Genomic DNA, 18,500 nt, shown 5'->3' with positions numbered 1-18,500 from the left:
GACGCATGCCGTGGTGCTGCTGACGTAGAACACATGCCCTGCACCTTATTTTTGCGTCGTGGTACATGCCATACTAACATGGCACCGGTGACTCAGAGGAGAAGAACTGTTTAAGTCGTTATTTTTGTTTTCTTTGCGCACAAGAAGTATTCTCGTATCTTCATAAAATTACGGTTGAACTACTGATGTCACATGGACTATTTTAACGATGTCATTACTGCGTTTCTGTCTGTGGAAGGGCCAGAGACCTGTCCGATTTCATCAAAAATATTTTCATTTGTTTTCCGAAGATAAATGTCTTGCGGGTTTTAAACGACATGAGGTTGACTAATTAATGACAGAATTTTTATTTTTGGGTGAACTGCCCATCTGAACATCATCATTAATGGGTCATTTATTTGTCAAAATTAGTTAAATCTAATAAATAGATATTATCGCTAAAAAAATTGTGTTGTTTTATTTTCTCCGATATCACGAATATTTACTGTGTTTGTGGAATTATGAGCGTGAACTCCAGATTGGTGTGTAAATGAGGATGCTGCGTGTCGTTCAGCAGGTGAAAGGAGTGTGGCGCGCGTCTCCACTGACCAGGCGCGTTTATCCCGAGCGAGCTCAAGCCTCCCCGGGGCTCCGGTCTCTGAGAGCTCTACCCAATAAGAGCGTAGAGACGGCGGGCTGTCAACATTCCTATCGCCCCTCTCTCTCTCCCCCCGTCGCCCACCCCTTCGGTCTGCAGTTCGCACAGTTCATCGCCCCGGTTTATCTCGCGCAGTCTGCTATCAGCGCTCGCAGACTCCAATGGAAAAACGGAGAGGCGCGTGTTTCACAGCCCTGCCTGAACGCAAAACGTGGAGAGAAAAAGTGGAAAAGTTGGCACTCTTTCCGATCAAATTGTACCTCACCGAGACTTCATCTGTTCTCAAGAGGAGGTGAAAAAAGAAAAGAAAGCGCTCTCTGAACCTGCCGTCTGGCTTGGATTATTTCTGCTGCGGTTGCCAGATTTCGGGGAATACTTTTATATGGCACACGCTAATATCCGGGCAGATACATGATATCGGTCCGTGCATCGTCCGCACGGAGCTCACATCAGCAATCCCAACTCCAGCAGGTCCCCGCAGACCTAAACCGTCTTTACACCGGTTTCCTACAATACAGAATCGCGTTTTCTCATCACCGCTGGAGGACACGCTCAACTATGTTTGGCTGCGGTAAAGTTCTTGGGTCGCCCCGGATTCTCAACAGATCTACCGCTGCTCCCGGAGGCTCAGGATTAAGACATATAATCAAAAACAGCGCAGGCTCATCCTACGGTCCCCGTGCGTCCTCGCGGTTGTGTTGCGCGCTCCTGTTCCTCCTTCTCATCCTCACACCGCGCGTGGACTCGTCCTGGTGGTGAGTAGCGTTCAGCATCCCCACGCGTCGCCGGTGGCGCACACAAACGCGCAGTAGCCGGGCGTTTTTCTTGCTCGGTGACTGAGCTGCTGTCAACTTTCGCAAATGTTCATTATTAGGTACAACTGTTTTAGTTTTTACATAGTTCGCTTTTGAATAACACTGGTTTGCGTTTAAGTGAGGTATGTAGTGTATTGCACTTTTACTCTTAAAACACATGGAAAAGAGGTTAATGAAAAACAGAGTTTTAAAACCTTGGAGCAATGTTTTCAATAACATATGCATATAAACAGTAATTTAAAGTGTAGGGCTGGTTTCAGGGTATCTGACTTTAAAACAATTTCTGTCAGTAATATTATTCTTGCGCAGCCGAATGTCTTGGCACCCCTAGCAGTTAGCTAACTTAAACGTAAATACGTTTCAAAGAAAACTCTTTTTATTGTTTACTTATCATATGTAAATATAATAAAGTGATTTAAAAAAAAAAGTGATATTTTGCCCCTAAGGATCCTGACGGAAAGCGCCCGGGCAGCTGTTGTTATAGTTATCTTCTCAGGCGTCTGAATACCTTGTAATCTAACTTTTGTGGTTACTAAAATACTATTTTTTTGTTTGAAGACGCCGTTGAAATATCTATAGACCTATACTTGTGTAAGAATACATAGTTTTGAGACCCCCAGCCATATGTTTTTATTTCCTTTGGGGAGGTTCAAGCCTTAATTATGGGTCTCGGACCCCCCAAACTCCCCATAATTCGCACCCTGGTGGTGGGCAGACAGAGGTCGGAAGATGGCAGTCGACTCAAGTACTAAAATGAACACACACGTCGCGCTTGGTGCAGGAACGCAGCTTCACCGCTCTCCCCACCAAGATATTGGCATTTAAAACGCAATTATTCTAGAAAAACACAAATCACGCGTTTCTTCCCCCTCAGAAAGTCTCACGAGGGATGGGGTTTTCCCCAGAGCTTGTGCTTATGTATAGTAACAGGCCCTGCACATCATTATGTCAAAGTTATGAGTCGGGGTTTCATGGTGTGCTTGAGGTGTCGTGCCAGCCAATAACAGAGGAATAAATGAAATAACTGCAATATGTGTCAGGCCTCCTGCTTAGATACACAGGCACACACACTTAGCTTATGACTACAGTGCAATGAGCCTGAACAATCATGAAGAAATCAGCCACATGCCCATTGCTCACATATGTGCATGTGGTTGTGCATTATTAAGAAGACAAAAAGCAATGTAATGTTTTGCTTATTATACCAAGTATATATAGCAATCTCTGTTGAAGATCATTTGCGGTTATTACATGACCAGGGGTTAAAGTTCTTACTAATAGCTTACAAATAAATTACATGTTAAGTGTGATGTGCGTAGAACTAAGAAAGAAAGAAACAAGAGGAAAGCAAGTCCTTTGTCACTATTGTGGTATAATAAGTCAGGCTGACATTCCCAATGTCAGGTACTCACTAGAGCCAGAGAGAAAGGGATCTCTCATTCCCTCTTTCTCTCTCTCTCTGATCTGCTCATCCATCACTATAAGCAGACAGAGCAGGAATCCTCTTAAGCTACTGGGCGGCCTGTTAGCGTCTCATACTAGTGAACTTATTTCACAGACACACACAGATGAAGCCAGACGTAAGCCTGCCCTGGACTTCCACACTGATAGAAAACTCCGCTTGTGTCCTTTGAAGTGAACTTCATCTTTGACCTTTTGTTCTAGGTTTGGACAAAATTCAGAAATGAAAACTGGACACACCCCACATGATGTTGAATTGGAATTTTAATTGGTCCAACAGAAATGTACTGAATCTAAAGAAATTCAGCGTCTATCTATCTATCTATCTATCTATCTATCTGTTTGTAAGACCTTTGACCTTCAAACTTTAAAACAAGGTCAACATGTGTTGACAAACTTTGCTTTTTTAGTTAAAAATGACTGTCATATGAATTTTAGTTTCTCATTTCATTTCTAAATGATGCACAAGCTAGTTTTGTAATAGTCCGATCATATTGCAATCTGCGTACATAAAGACTGTGACATTATGGCACATGTAAGTTCTGACAATTCCCAAATTATACAGTCGAAGTCAAAAGTTTACATACACCTTGCAGAATTTGCAAAATGTTAATTATTTTACCAATATAAGAGGGATCATACAAAATGCATGTTATTATTTTTTTTAGTACTGACCTGAATAAGATATTTCACATAAGACACAATGCATTAGTATTTGTTTTTCATTTAGTACTGCCCTTCAGAAGCTACAGAAGATACTTACATGTTTCCCAGAAGACAAAATAAGTTAAATTTACCCTGATCTTCAAATTCAAAAAGTTTTCACCCCTCTGGCTCTTAATGCATTGTTTCCTTCTGAAACATCAGTGTGAAAAGATGGATCTCAAAACCATACAGTCATTGTTGGAAAGGGTTAATATACACGAAAAACTCATGAACATCTAACACTAAACAAAAATCACAGCTGTGGATCATTCAGGTAACAACAAAGTGTTAAGAATGAAGTGTATGTAAACTTTTGAACAGGGTCATTTTTATAAATTTAACTATTATATTCTCTTATGGACTGTATGCAAATGTCTTTTGTGTGAAATATCTTATTCAGGTCAGTACTAAATAAAAAATAACATGCATTTTGTATGACCTCTCTTATTTTGGTAAAATAATTAACATTTTGCAGATTCTGAAAGGGGTGTTTTGATGTTCTTCCATCAAAAGGGCCTGAGAACTTCCTGTCTAATCTGCATTAAGGAGAAAATGTGATTGAAAAAAAAGACAAAGATGGGGAGATACAGAGAGAAATAGGGAGGAGAGGAGTTTTGACCCACTATTTGGGTAATAGAAGCAACAGATTACTACAGTCGTACATTCTTTACCCAGTCAAGCCTAACTACACACACACAGACATGCAGTGTAAATGAGAGCAGATTTTACTGTGTTTTTACAGCATGTGGTTGCGGTCCTGGATAATGATTTACTGCTGCTGGTAAAGCCGACCTGCAAACCACCACAGTGTTTGAGACCAGCCTGGTGTGTGTGTATGAGAGAGTGTTTCCAAACTCTATCGAACACAAAGCACAGGGGACGATAAAGCCCTATAATCACAGTCAAATGAGGCATTGGAGTGGGAGGAACATAGCCATAATAAAAAGGTTGATCAGCTTTCACAAAGATTTTTTTCAAAGCTACAACCTTCATTTCTCATTCGAAATGCTCATTTTAACAGACTAAAATATTTAGAACTAATCCTCCTTTAGTCTGACATGAGCGAGTGTGTGTTTGTGTGAATGCTGAGATCAGGCTCAATGTGATACAGTTCGGGTGTGTATGAGAAAGAGGGATTTTATTCCTTTTGCCGTTAGACAAATAAATATTGAACAGTGATGGATTGAAACATCAGAATGGGGGTAAAAACTGTACAGAGAGTAAAAGAGAGATAGAATGCATCATAAGTCATTAAATCCCCTACTTTTCTGATTGGATTAAATAGAATCAAATATGACAACACTGCAAGCAATAGTGGAGCCAATATATAATAGTTCAGATCATCTTAAAAACTGAAGATTTTACCCCAAAATGCAAGGTTATCATCTAGAGCTCAAAAATGTATTCCAAAACTGTTGATGTTGCACTTATTATGCGATTGCCTTCAAATAAATCATAAATAATGGCTGGTTTGTTAATGTCTGTTTTATGACAAATGTAAGTTTGCCAGACTTCCCTCTAAAATTCCACTAATGAGTGGTAAGATTTTGGAAATGATCAGACTTAATCATCAGATTCTTTGGCATCAGACAATGCATAATCATTGAATGTTTACTAATTCAGCACTTTTGGAATGGAATTAGCTCACAGAGTACACCAGCTGGCAAAAACCGCTGTGACTGATTGGAGAGAATCAGATTTTAAGCCTCTGTGTTTGTGTCTGTGTTTCAGGTACATCGGAGCGCTTGGTGCCCGTGTGATTTGTGACAATATTCCGGGGCTGGTGAATAAACAGAGGCAGTTGTGTCAGAAGTATCCAGACATCATGCAGTCGATAGGGGGCGGGGCTAAAGAGTGGATTCGAGAGTGCCAGCATCAATTCCGTCATCATCGCTGGAACTGCAGCGCCCTGGACAGAGACCATACCGTTTTTGGGAGAGTCATACAGCGCAGTGAGTGCTAGAAATGTGTCAGTATGTGTTTTGTAGGCGATAGCAAAAAAGGAATAATTATTATTTTTAAAAAAAGTATTTTATGCTCACCAAGGCTGCATTTATTTGATCACAAATACTGTAAAAACAGTAATAGTGTGAAATATTATTTCAAGTGAAAATAACAGTCTTCAGTGTCACATGATCTTTCAGAAATCATTCAATCATTCTAATGTGTTGATTTAGTACTCAATTTTTATTGGTGTTCAATTATTAATAATCATTCTTATTATTATCAATGTTAAAAACATTATTGCTGCTTTATATTTTGTGGAAACCATTCTTTGAGAACAGAAAGTTCAATGAACAGCATTTATTTGAAATACTACTAATAAGATTATTTATATAATAATATTAAAAATATAAATAATATTTGGTAGCATTATAAATGTCTTGCTGAATAAAATTATTATTATATTATATATTATACTCCTTTTGTATCATGTATCATGTAAAACTTTTTACCAGTAATGTATCATGGTTTCTACAAAAAATATTAAGCAGCAAAAACATTTAAATATTCAGTAATAAGAAATCTTTTTGAGCTAAAAAAAAGCATAGTAGAGTGATTTCTGAAGGATCATGTGACACTGAAGACTGGAGTAATAACTGCTGACAATTCAGTTTTGCCATAATGATAATAAATCACATTTATTATATATTTGTTATATATTAGATATTTTATTTTTATATTTTATTTGTATTATGTTCTTATATATATTTATTATATTATATATATTTTATATTATTATTATTATTATTATTATTATTGTAATATACTTTTTTATATTTGTTTATACTTGTTATTTGTGTGTACTTTTTGCTTTATTTTCTTTTTTATTCTTCTGTTTGTTTAAATTTGTTTATACCTGTTGAATCATTTTGAGTTTTTATTATGTTATATTGATATTGTATTCATAATATTTGTTCTATTCGTGTGAAGCACTTTGAGTTCCATACCATGTATGAAAAGTGCTATATTATTTTTTATAGTGCTATATTATTATTATTATTATAGATTTTATTCTATTTTTATATTTATTATATTTTATTATTATATTTACATGCATTATATTATTATACGCTACCAGTCAAAAGTTTTTGAACAGTAAGATTTTTAATGTTTTTAAAGAAGTCTCTTCTGCTCACCAAGCCTGCATTTATTTGATCCAAAGTACAGCAAAAACAGTGAAATTTAAATATTTTTACTATTTAAAATAACATTTTTCTATTTGAATATATTTTAAAATGTCATTTATTCCTGTGATTTCAAAGCTGAATTTTTAGCATTATTACTCCAGTCCCATGATCCTTCAGAAAATATTCTAATATTATGATTAGCTGCTCCAAAAACATTTATTATTATTATTATTATTATTATTATTGTTATTATTGAAACAGCTGAGTAGATTTTTTTCAGGTTTCTGTGATGAATAGAAAGTTCAGAAGAACAGTATCTATCTAAAATAGAAATCTTTTGTAACATTATAAATGTCATCATCACTTTTAATCAATTTAAAGCATCCTTGCTAAATAAAAGTATTCATTTCTATAACCCCCCTCCAAAAAAAAAAAATTAAATATGAATTATGATGCATTTTGAATCAAAGAAATGCAGACTTGGTGAGCAGTGGTGTGAGCAATGTATGTGTGCATTCCCCTAAATACACACATTACATATGGTAAATACCCAGATCATCATACTGTAATGTCACCACAGTATATCAGTATGGATTAGAATAGAATAATGACATTTTAAACAGTTATTCTCTTGGACACGTCCATTGCTGTTTATTACTGCAGGATATTAATGAAACAACTCGGATCTCAGAGGAAAATTAAGCCATATTCACACAAATCCCCGGCCAGGTGTGATAAACAGACGAAACCCCGCAGGATCATTTAATTCAGCCTGAACCTGAAGTTTACTCAAGAAATCTGCACTGTAAATGTGCTTTCTGTTTGGCTTTCGTACAGCGTTCCAGAGATCCCTGTGTGAAAATATCATCCCTCCAGCATTCTCTATGCCTCTTTACCACATAAACAGGCATAGTGGATGTAAATGTTTGGAGAGATGATTCTGGCAGCCGGACAGACTCTCGCAGCACTGTGCGTATTCAGTTTATGAAATGGAATTAGAATTGAAGCGCTTGCCAAGAGAGGATTCTCCTATAAACAGCAACTGTACTATTAAAAAAAATCTATTTTTCTTCAGAGAATATCTATCTGTATGAATGATGGAGCGATTCAAACACAGATATCCTCCAGATGTCATTGTACTACACACAACAGGAAACCGAAAACGATTTCAGATCAGCGTGAGAAGAATAACTTTACGTGGAGGTCTGGGCAGGGGGTCCTAAAATAAAATACTCCATTAAAACAATATTTGAATTCTGTGGAAGACATTTATATACACTAGAATATAGATACCTTTAATGATATTTAAATGCTACTGTACTCCACATTTAGCAGATATAGTTAAGGTTCTTCATGTCTCTCATGTACACTGTAAAAAATATTTGTTGAGTCAGCTTAAAATAATGTTACCCAGCTGTCTTAAAATTGTAAGTTAAGTCAACTCAAAAAAAGTTTAGTCAACTTGAAATGTAAGTTGTACTAAGTGACAACTTGGATATTTGAGTTGACTAAACTTAAATTTGGTTTGTTAAACTTATAAGCTGGGTTTGTTACCCAGCTGCCTTAAAAAAATAAGTTGAATCAACTGAAATAGTTGTCACTTAGCACATACTAATACTTTTTGAGTTGACTCAGCTTAAAATTTTAAGACAGCTGGGTAACATTATTTTAAGCTGACTCAACAAACATTTTTTACAGTGTACATGAGAGACATGAAGAACAAATAATTTAAAGTTGACTCAACAAATTGTGTGTTTTTTGTTTTTGTTGTTTTACAGTGTATAGTAAAAGCTTTTTGCTCTGTTGGCTTTTGGTCCTTAAATAATTCCATAAAGTATTATTAATTTAATGTGATTATAACACATTTGACTGTAGTAGAAACATCTTACCTATCACAAAAATGCAAGAAATGTAACACTACGGTTCAAAAGCAAAAACAGTACTGCGAAATATTATTACATTTTAAAATAATTTTCTATTTTAATATATTTTAAAATGTAATTTATTCCTGTGATGCAAACTCGATTTTCAGCAGTCATTATTCCAGTCTTCAGTGTCACATGATCGTTAAGAAATGACTCTAATATGCTGATTTGGTGCTCAAAAAACATATTATTAGCAGTCTTGAAAACAGTTGCCTAATATCATTTTTTCAGTATATCTTGTTGAGTAGAAAGTTCAAAAGAATGAGTATTCATTATTTTACAGAGGAATATATGATTAACATTCTTTTTACTTATATTCAGTCAGGCTAAAGGAATCAGTCTAAGTGATATGAGTCCAAACATGCAGGACGCTTAGAAATAGCAGGTTAAGGTTAGAAAATAACTGTGGCAGTTCACTATCAGACTGGTAGCCTTCAAACAATTTATCCTAGCAGAGAATGGGCCACCCTGGAGGGATTAGGCCTGTACTAATATTTAAACAAAACACTCACACTGGAACTAGTCATGCTTCTATGGACAGATCTCTAGCGGACAAATCAGAGGTGCTGTTTTGCGATTATATGAGAGCAGAGGGTGAAATTAGGTGTTTGTGATTGTTTGATTAAACACCTGAATGTGTTGTGGCTTCATGATTCTTGTCTTCACAGGTAGTCGTGAGGCGGCGTTCGTATATGCAATCTCATCGGCAGGAGTGGTTTTCGCCATTACACGTGCATGCAGTCAGGGAGAGCTAAAGACGTGCAACTGTGACCCCCACAAGCGCGGCCGAGCCAGTGACGATCGGGGAGAGTTTGACTGGGGTGGCTGCAGTGATAATATCAACTATGGGATAAAGTTCGCCAAAGCATTCGTAGATGCAAAAGAACGAACTGTGAAAGACGCACGAGCACTCATGAATCTTCATAACAACCGCTGTGGAAGAATGGTGGGCTTATATACATTCAAGATAATATTAACCTCATAAAATCTCATATCAAATGAACAGCTATTACACGTAAACAGCGCAGTATTTTGGCATTTGAATACTGATGTATTGACATTGTTCTATAATAACATTCCTGTAAAACGTTTACATTCTTAGCCATGTGGAACCTGTTTATATACAGTTGAAGTCAAAGGTTTACATACACCTTGCAGAATCTGCAAAATGTTAATTATTTTACCAAAATAAAAGCGATCATACAAAATGCATGTTATTTTTTATTAAGTACTGACCTGAATACGATATTTCACACAGAAGTCATTTACATATAGTCCACAAGAGAAAACAATAGTTGAATTTATAAAAGTGACGCTGTTCAGAAGTTTACATACACTTGATTCTTAATACTGTGTTGTTCTCTGAATGATCCACAGCTGTGTTTTTTTTTTTTTTTGTTTAGTGATAGTTGTTCACGAGTCCCTTGTTTGTCCTGAACGGTTAAACTGCTTGCTGTTCTTCAGAAAAATCTTTCAGGTCCCACAAATTCTTTGGTTTTTCAGCATTTTTGTGTATTTGAACCCTTTCCAACAATGAGTGTATGATTTTGAGATCCATCTTTTCACACTGAGGACAACTCATATGCAACTATTACAGAAGTTTCAAACGCTCACTGATGCTTCAGAAGGAAAAACAATGCATTAACAGCCGGGGGTGTAAACTTTTGAACAGAAGGAAGATTTCTTTTTTATTTATCACATGTTTCCCAGAGGACAAAATATTTAAAATTTACCCTGATCTTCAAATTCAAAACGTTCACCCCTGGCAAGAAATTATGTTTTTTGAGGAAAAAACTTCAGGATTTTTCTCCACATAATGGACTGATATGGTGCCCCGAGTTTGAACTTCCAAAAGGCAGTTTAAATGCGGCTTCAAACAATCCCAAATGCGGTTGGAAATGATCCCAGCCGAGAAAGAAGGGTCTTATCTAGCAAAAGGATCAATTATTTTCAATAAAAAAATACAATTTAAATACTTTTAAATCTCAGATGTTCATCTTGTCTTGCTCCGCCTGAACTCTGTGTATTCTGGTTAGACAGTTAGGGTATGTTGAAAAACTCTGACCGTATTTTCTCCCTCAACTTCAAAAATCATTTCAAAATCATCCTACATCGCTGCAGTCTTAGTAAAGTGAACATGCAAAGAAGATCAAACACCCTTAACAAAAATGGTAAAACAGCGATATAGGACGATTTTTAAGTTGAGGGAGAACATGAGATGGGCGTTTTTCGACATACCCTAACTGTCATGAAACGGAAAAAAACAGTTCAGGCAGAGTAAGACAAGACAAGCATTTGACATTAAAAAGTATATAAACTGTATTATTTTTATGAAAGTAACCAATCTTATGCTAGATAAGACCCTTCTTCCTCGGCTGGGATCATTTACAACTGTATTTAGGATCATTTGAAGCTGCATTTAAACTGCATGTTGGAAGTTCAAACTTGGGGCACCATAGAAGTCCATTATATGAAGAAAAACGTTTTCCTCAAAAAACATAATTTCTTTACGACTGAAGAAAGAAAGACATGAACATCTTGGATGACAAGGGGGTGAGTACGTTACCTGTAAATTTTTGTTCTGGAAGTGGACTTCTCTTTTAATGCATTGTGTTTCCTTCTGGAGCATCAGTGAGCGTTTGAACCTTTGAACCTGTGTAATAGTTGCATATGAGTCCCTCATTTGTCCTCAGTGTGAAAAGATGGATCTCAAAATCATACAGTCATTGTTGGAAAGGGTTCAAAAACACAAAAATGCTGAAAATCAAAGAATTTGTAGGATTTTTCTGAAGAAAAGCGGGCAGTTTAACTGTTCAGGATAAACAAGGAACTCATGAACAACTATCACTAAACAAACAAACAAAAAAACACAGCTGTGGATCATTCAGGCAACAACAAAGTATGAAGAATCAAGTGTATGTAAACTTTTGAACGGGGTCATTTTTATAAATTCAACTATTAGTTTCTTTTGTGAACTATATATAAATGTTTTTTATGTGAAATATCTTAGTCAGAACTAATAAAAAATAACATGCATTTTGTATGATCTCTCTTATTTTGGTAAAATAATTAACATTTTGCAGATTCTGCAAGATGTATGTAAACTTTTGATTTAAACTAAACTAGAGATGTTCTTGGTTTCTTTGTTTTACAGGCTGTAAAGCGCTTTATGAAGCTGGAGTGTAAATGTCATGGAGTCAGTGGGTCGTGCACTCTGAGAACATGCTGGTTGGCAATGTCAGATTTCCGTAAAACAGGAGATTACCTTCGCAAGAAATACAACGGAGCCATCGAGGTCACCATGAACCAAGATGGGACAGGATTCACAGTAGCCAATAAGGACTTCAGGAAAGCCACAAAAAATGACCTGGTGTACTTCGAAAACTCACCTGATTATTGCGTCATGGACAAAGCTGCAGGTAAGAAAGAGAAAATACAAAAAAACACAAAAAGCACAAAGTTTACAAATTACTTAAAGGGTTAGTTCACCTAAAAATGAAAATTTTGTTATTAATTACTCACCCTCATGTCGTTCCAAATCTGTAAGACCTGCGTTCATCTTTGGAAAACAAATAAAGATATTTTTAATGAAATCCGAGAGCTTTCTGACCCTGCATAGAAAGTAATGCAACTGACACGTTCAAGGCCGGGAAAAGTAGTAAGGATATTGTTAAAATAGTCCATATAACATCTGTGGATCAATCTCGTTCACGAGAATACTATGACGCATACATGTGGTGCTGCTGACGCAGGAGCTGGTATTCTGATGTAGAACCTGAATGCGCTGTGCTTTGTTTACAAGCAGATGCGACGTACACTGTACATAAAACATTCTTTGTAAACATGTCAGAAGATTTCGAAAGAGAGGATCACTTTCAATTTTTTGCCCAGCCTTACTTATTTGAAGCAGAATATACAGATAATAAACTAAGAGATGGACGTTCAACGTCAGAAATCTGCGTCAGCAGTCAGCAACATCACACGCATGCATTGTGGCACTCTCACGAACGAGCGCCGAAGACATGGAAGAGAAGAATGAATAAAGTTGTTAAGCTTTAGAAAATTAAGGTTGAACCATTGATGATGGACTATTTGAACAATGTCCATACTACATTTCTGGGCCTTGAATGTGTCAGTTGCATTGCTGTCTATGCAGGGTCCCAAAGCTCAGTTGAAAATGAAAAATATGTGACCCTGGACCACAAAACCAGTCTTAAGTAGCAAAGGTATATTTGTAGCAATAGCCAAAAATACATTGTATGGGTCAAAATGATCAATTTTTCTTTTATGCCAAAAATCATTAGGATATTAACTAAGGATCATGTTCCATGAAGATATTTTTTAAATATCCTACCGTAAATATATCAAAACTTAATTTTTGATTAGTAATATGCATTGCCAAGAACTTAATTTGGAGAACTTTAAAGGCGATTTTCTCAGTATTTTGATTTTTTTTGCACCCTCAGATTCCAGATATTCAAATAGTTGTATCTCGGCCAAATATTGTCTTATCCTAACAAACCATACATCAATGGAAAATTTATTTATTCAGCTTTCAGATGATGCATAAATCTCAATTTCGAAAAAAGTGCCACTTATGACTGGTTTTGTGGTCCAGGGTCACATATCTTAATTTGTGTTCCGAAGATAAACAAAGGTCTTACGGCATGAGGGTGAGTAATTAATGACAGAATTTTCATTTTTGGGTAACCTATCTCTTTAAGGCTGACATTATCTACAACACAAAGTCTGAATGTTAAGCTATCCAGGTTAAATTAATTGTCCTGTTGTTTAATAATTAAATAGTTTTAAGAGGTTTAAAGAGTTTAGAATAAACTAAGCCTGAATGTTTAAAGAATATCAGTACAGCAAAGCCTTACAAGCAGTGTAAACTCATTTAGTAATATTGTAAGTAGCAGTAAAGTAGTCTGTGACTCATGCATTACTAAAGACACAAATAGTTAACTCAGCTGGCTGACTCACTCAGTGTTAACAACATTAATGTCAAACGTTCACATAGATTTCTCAGAATTAAGAGTTAGATCATACCAGACGTCATAAATCTGAATGAAAAGCCATAAAATAGTATCAGTTCTTTGGAATATCCTGTGTAGGAGAGACTTTAAAGTGTTTAATTTATCTAAAGACTAATAGGCTGAGTCACCTGTTACAGGCCTGAGACCCATAGTAGTAGGCCATGTTCATTTTTACATGACTCGATAGTGTAGAGAATAGGATTCAGAAACTGAGGTAAACTGACTCTCACACCTGCCCTGCCCTAAACCTAACCATAAACCTTAAGGGTAAAAAGGGCAACAGAGGCTTTGACAGGGTCAGAAGAGGTGGGATGGGAGTTTTTTGCTCTGTTAATCCTTGATGTTCTCACACACCTCTGCATGTATCATCTGGATTACCTGCAAAAGTCCTGTGTTTAATTGGTGATATGTAAGGAAACAGTTAAATATTCTGTTGTATTCAGTCCTATTTAGAACACATGTGAACACCCCATAAGAAAAACGTAGACACTACCTAATTATCCAGCACATGCTTAAGACTGACTAGCCAACTAATAGTTTAGACAGCATGTACCTACTGGAAACGTGCCACGTCACCTGGCTAAGACAGTGTGCTTCTCTGCTTTGTGAGATCAGCACTGGAGCTCATGCATCAGTGTGATGGGTTGAGTGTGTGTTTGGGTCAGACAGACAGCTCACAGCTCAGTGATTTCAGAGGGTCAATGCGCTTACCCCCTAACCACCACCAGCACCACCACCCCAGTGGAATTTGCACCCCAAGGATACAACAGGCTCATTTTTCAAATCCCATTCTTTCAAAGCTGCCAGCACAACCATCACTCTCTGGTTCTCATGGCCGGAGGGCAGGCAGAGATTTTTTTTTTTTTAAGAGAGAGACCATCACTGTCCACTGTGTGTTTAACCTTGCAAAACAACAACATACAGACTCACCAAAACACCAACCTGATTATGCATGTCTTACTTTCCTTGTTACTTTGTGTTATGAGAATGTTAGCAAGTAAACTCTTAAAAGTAAAAACAATCAAATAAAAAGGAAGCAATACTATTTTAGGCTGCGCAGTTAACCTTTCAGTTAACGGTTTTTCAGAAGAACCATTTTTTCTTTGTGGTAAGAGCATAATAATGTGGTAAGCATTTAATAATCTATAGAACCTTTTTTCACTATAAAGAACCTTTTGTACAATGGACATATTCCATGAATTTGAACAGTTCTTCATGGATCCATCAATGCCAATTAAGAACCTTTATTTCTAAGTGTGTATTTCTGCATCTGTATTTCAAAGTTCATCTGTTCATGGAAGTTATTTTATGTCATTATTTCACAGACATAATTTTTTTGTGTCTAGTCAAACAATATTTTGACTAAATTATTCAACCTGGACTGTAATCCTGACCTACACTCTTAAAAATAAAGGCTCCAAAGGTTTTAGTTTCATAAAAGAACCATTATTTGGTTCCCCCAAAATCGTTTCAATGAACAGTTCTTAAATTAACCATTTTAAAGAACATTTTAAAAATCTAAAGAACTTTTTCTACTATAAAGAACGTTTTCCGCATTTTAAAGGATCCATGGAGTTTCAAGGTTCTTCATGGAAACATATTTGCCAATAAACCTTTACTTTTAAGAACGATTTAAAAAAAAAAAACTGTCCATAGAACCTTTAGAAAAAATATGTAACAACAAATCGCCTAAAGCACTTATTTTATTTTATGTATCATATTTGTATAATATTTGGTACATCAGTGTTTTATGGTAATTTGTTGATCACAAGAAATATGCATTTACAAATTTGATATATTCTGTTTATTTATTTGTTAATAACCTTCTAACTGTGTTTTCTGGTAATCAAAAAGAGTGAAACATGGTTATAAATACTAATATAAACAAATAGGAATGTAGAAGTTTTAAGCAGAAATGCATAGTAAATATATTAATATAGTTTAGATGAATAAATAAATGTTATTATAATGAATAATAATATTTAAAAAATATATGGTAGCAAGAAAATTGTTATAGTAAGGTTTTAAAAATGAGAGATCAGGGTGCATATATAAAAATACATAAAAATATATTTTCCCACTCTAAATATATCTTAGTAAAATTATAATTATATTTATAATTAATTTAATTTAATGATTAAATCGTTTGATTTTTTTTTTTTTTTTTTTTTTTTTTTTTTTGGGGCTTAATACATTATATAATATTATATATACTATATGTTGAGAGGAGGGCACAAAAAATAAAATCCGTAAAATAAGGCAAAATGTAGGAAATTTTAAAATTTGAAGGAAATTTCCATATTTATTTTTTATGGGTGTTTTGCATGCATAATATTCCAGTAATGAGCTGCTAGTACATTATTTCTTCTTCTTCTTCTTCTTCTTCAAAAGTAGAAAAGTAAATAAAATGCACATTTAATAGGTAACAAAAACCTCAGTGAGGCTGTTTAAAGGAGAAGTTCCAGAACAAAAATTTACAGATAATGTACTCACTCCCTTGTCATCCAAGATGTTCATGTCTTTCTTTCTTCAGTGGTAAAGAAATTATGTTTTTTGAGGGAAACATTTCTGGATTTTTCTCCATATAATGGACTGCTATGGTGCCCCGAGTTTGAACTTCCAAAAAGCAGGAAGTAATCTTTTTTTTACTTTTTTGCGTTATAGGTTCATTGGGCACTGCTGGTCGTGTCTGTAATAAGACGTCCCGGGGGACCGACGGCTGCGAGGTCATGTGTTGTGGGCGGGGCTACGACACCACACGCATAAAACGCATCACCAAGTGCGAGTGTAAGTTTAAATGGTGTTGCGCCGTCGAGTGCAAAGACTGCGAGGAGTCTGTCGACATTCACACCTGCAAAGCTCCTAAACGTGCAGAATGGCTGGACCAGACCTGAGACACCCCCACTTCCTCCCGTTCCTCAGGATTTTGTCCATGGCATTCTGGGATATGAAGTCCATCCCTTGCATTTTTTACCTGCCCCCCCAAATCCCTCTTATTTGTTGCATGGCTTTATTTGAACTTACTTTGTGAAAGCACTACAACTGAAATCTACATTTCTCATCATGAGCGCCTTGCACACTTTGCCCATTATGGCAGATTTATCTCTCTTTCTTTTTCTTTCTTTTTTTGGAATTGATCAGAGGACGGTAAAGGTTTTAGATTCAAGAACAACCTGTGCTGTAACATGTTGGTGTATTTTTTGTTTCGTTTTGACGTGAGAATTTTGTTCTGTGAGTGTTGTTTTGTGACAAAAGGTGTGCTGCTTTTAAAAGAATATTTTAAACTGACTCTGAGCCTATCAGATATTATCATGGCTAATAGCTGAATATCTACATCACATGTTATTGAAAACACGTCTGTGTGCTTAACATACATCACACGTGCCCATACTGGACAGTATTTTACCCTGACTATTGGTACTGAGTATAAAAGAATGGATGAGGCTGGTCAGAGGGGCTCAAGAGGACAAAATGGATGACAGCTATGTGGGCTGCTCACTCCACATGGAGCCCTAACAGAGAGTTTCTCTGGAAGATACAGAGGTAATATTAATAATATAAATGAGCATGCACTAAGGACATTAGCTAACAGTTGAGCAAAAATGACATGTTATTATAAAACTCACCATTGCCTGTGTAAACATGAAGAAAGGTGTTAACAGCTGTGACTGGTAGAGGTGTAAGCTCTCTTTAGCTCTCCTGTGCTGTGGTACTTGTTAACTGTGTTATTATTTTTTCAGCAGAAGTTCATATAAAGACATTAAGTATGACATAAAGAGTCATTTTATTTTGCTTTTCTTCAGCATGCTCTCCTGCCAGGTTTTTTTTTTAAAACCTATTTACCCTTAGCTGTAAATGTCATGTGACTAATTGTTCTGGAACTGAAGGATAATGATGTCATGACAGCACATGTTCACTTTATCCTTTTTTAAAGTTCTCTAAAAAGAATTGAGCACTGGTAAAATATCTACTATACTAAAATGAAATAAATATTTATACATATAAATATATTTCTATCAACTCTCGGAAGATTTTAGTAATGGTAATTGATATGACGATGTTGATGTATTTGGTCTTGGCAGAAAAGATGTGCTACGCTGCTGCTGTTGGTTATTGCTATTGTTGTAGCTGCAAAGCAAGTACAGAAACTTGCTACTGCCAATACATACGTGGATACGCTACTGTGAGTATTTACGACATACTGCTGCTGCACAAATAACATATATGATAACCCGTAGCAGATCTATACAGGTGGAGCTGGGGAGGTGGAGGGTTTCAGAGGAGCTCTAAAAAGCGCACTGTGAAATGCTCAAGTGAATGCTAACCAGTAGGGATGTAATGATATCATCAATATCGTGATTATATGAAACGATAGGTCTTCCGGGCAAAAAGTGTAGTTTTTAAAATATATATTTAAACTGCTTATTCTAACATAAAAAGTCTTCAAAGTTCTGTTTTGGGCCATTATGCTTTGACACAGTATCTGTCAAATGAACTAAAACTGAAAGTGCAGTATAGCTTAATCCCTTCATCAAGTCACGCGATCAGTTCGTGATCCGGTGTTTTCCGTGATAGTTGATTGACATTAGTGTCTTACCTCAGATCAGTTGGATATCCAGTCCAACCTCCATGTTTTGATGCCGGAGCAGGGATGTAAGTTAGACAAGAATTGAGCAATTGAGGTGTTGTGTTGCTGGATGTAATAATGAACGTAGTGGTCGCCATTTACTCCCGACATCTGAGGCGCTGAAGATGCAGTGGATTACGTTTGTTTGTGAAGGGAATGCGCC

At 36.0% G+C, this 18,500-nt stretch overlaps 1 protein-coding gene across 1 annotated transcript; it reads left to right on the top strand.

The window, feature by feature from the left end:
• The first annotated feature begins 753 nt into the window (after window positions 1-753).
• wnt2bb (wingless-type MMTV integration site family, member 2Bb) lies at window positions 754-17,856 on the top strand. Its single transcript, XM_051116338.1, has 5 exons — window positions 754-1,392; window positions 5,350-5,570; window positions 9,343-9,620; window positions 11,829-12,093; window positions 16,375-17,856. Exons 1-5 carry the CDS (start codon window positions 1,049-1,051, stop codon window positions 16,602-16,604), a joined length of 1,338 nt encoding a protein of 445 aa, XP_050972295.1. The 5' UTR covers window positions 754-1,048; the 3' UTR covers window positions 16,605-17,856.
• The last annotated feature ends 644 nt before the right edge of the window (window positions 17,857-18,500 follow it).

This window comes from Labeo rohita, chromosome 8 (genome assembly GCF_022985175.1).
Source record: "Labeo rohita strain BAU-BD-2019 chromosome 8, IGBB_LRoh.1.0, whole genome shotgun sequence".
NCBI classification, from domain to species: domain Eukaryota; kingdom Metazoa; phylum Chordata; class Actinopteri; order Cypriniformes; family Cyprinidae; genus Labeo; species Labeo rohita.
This window is presented reverse-complemented; position numbering and strand designations above follow the sequence as displayed.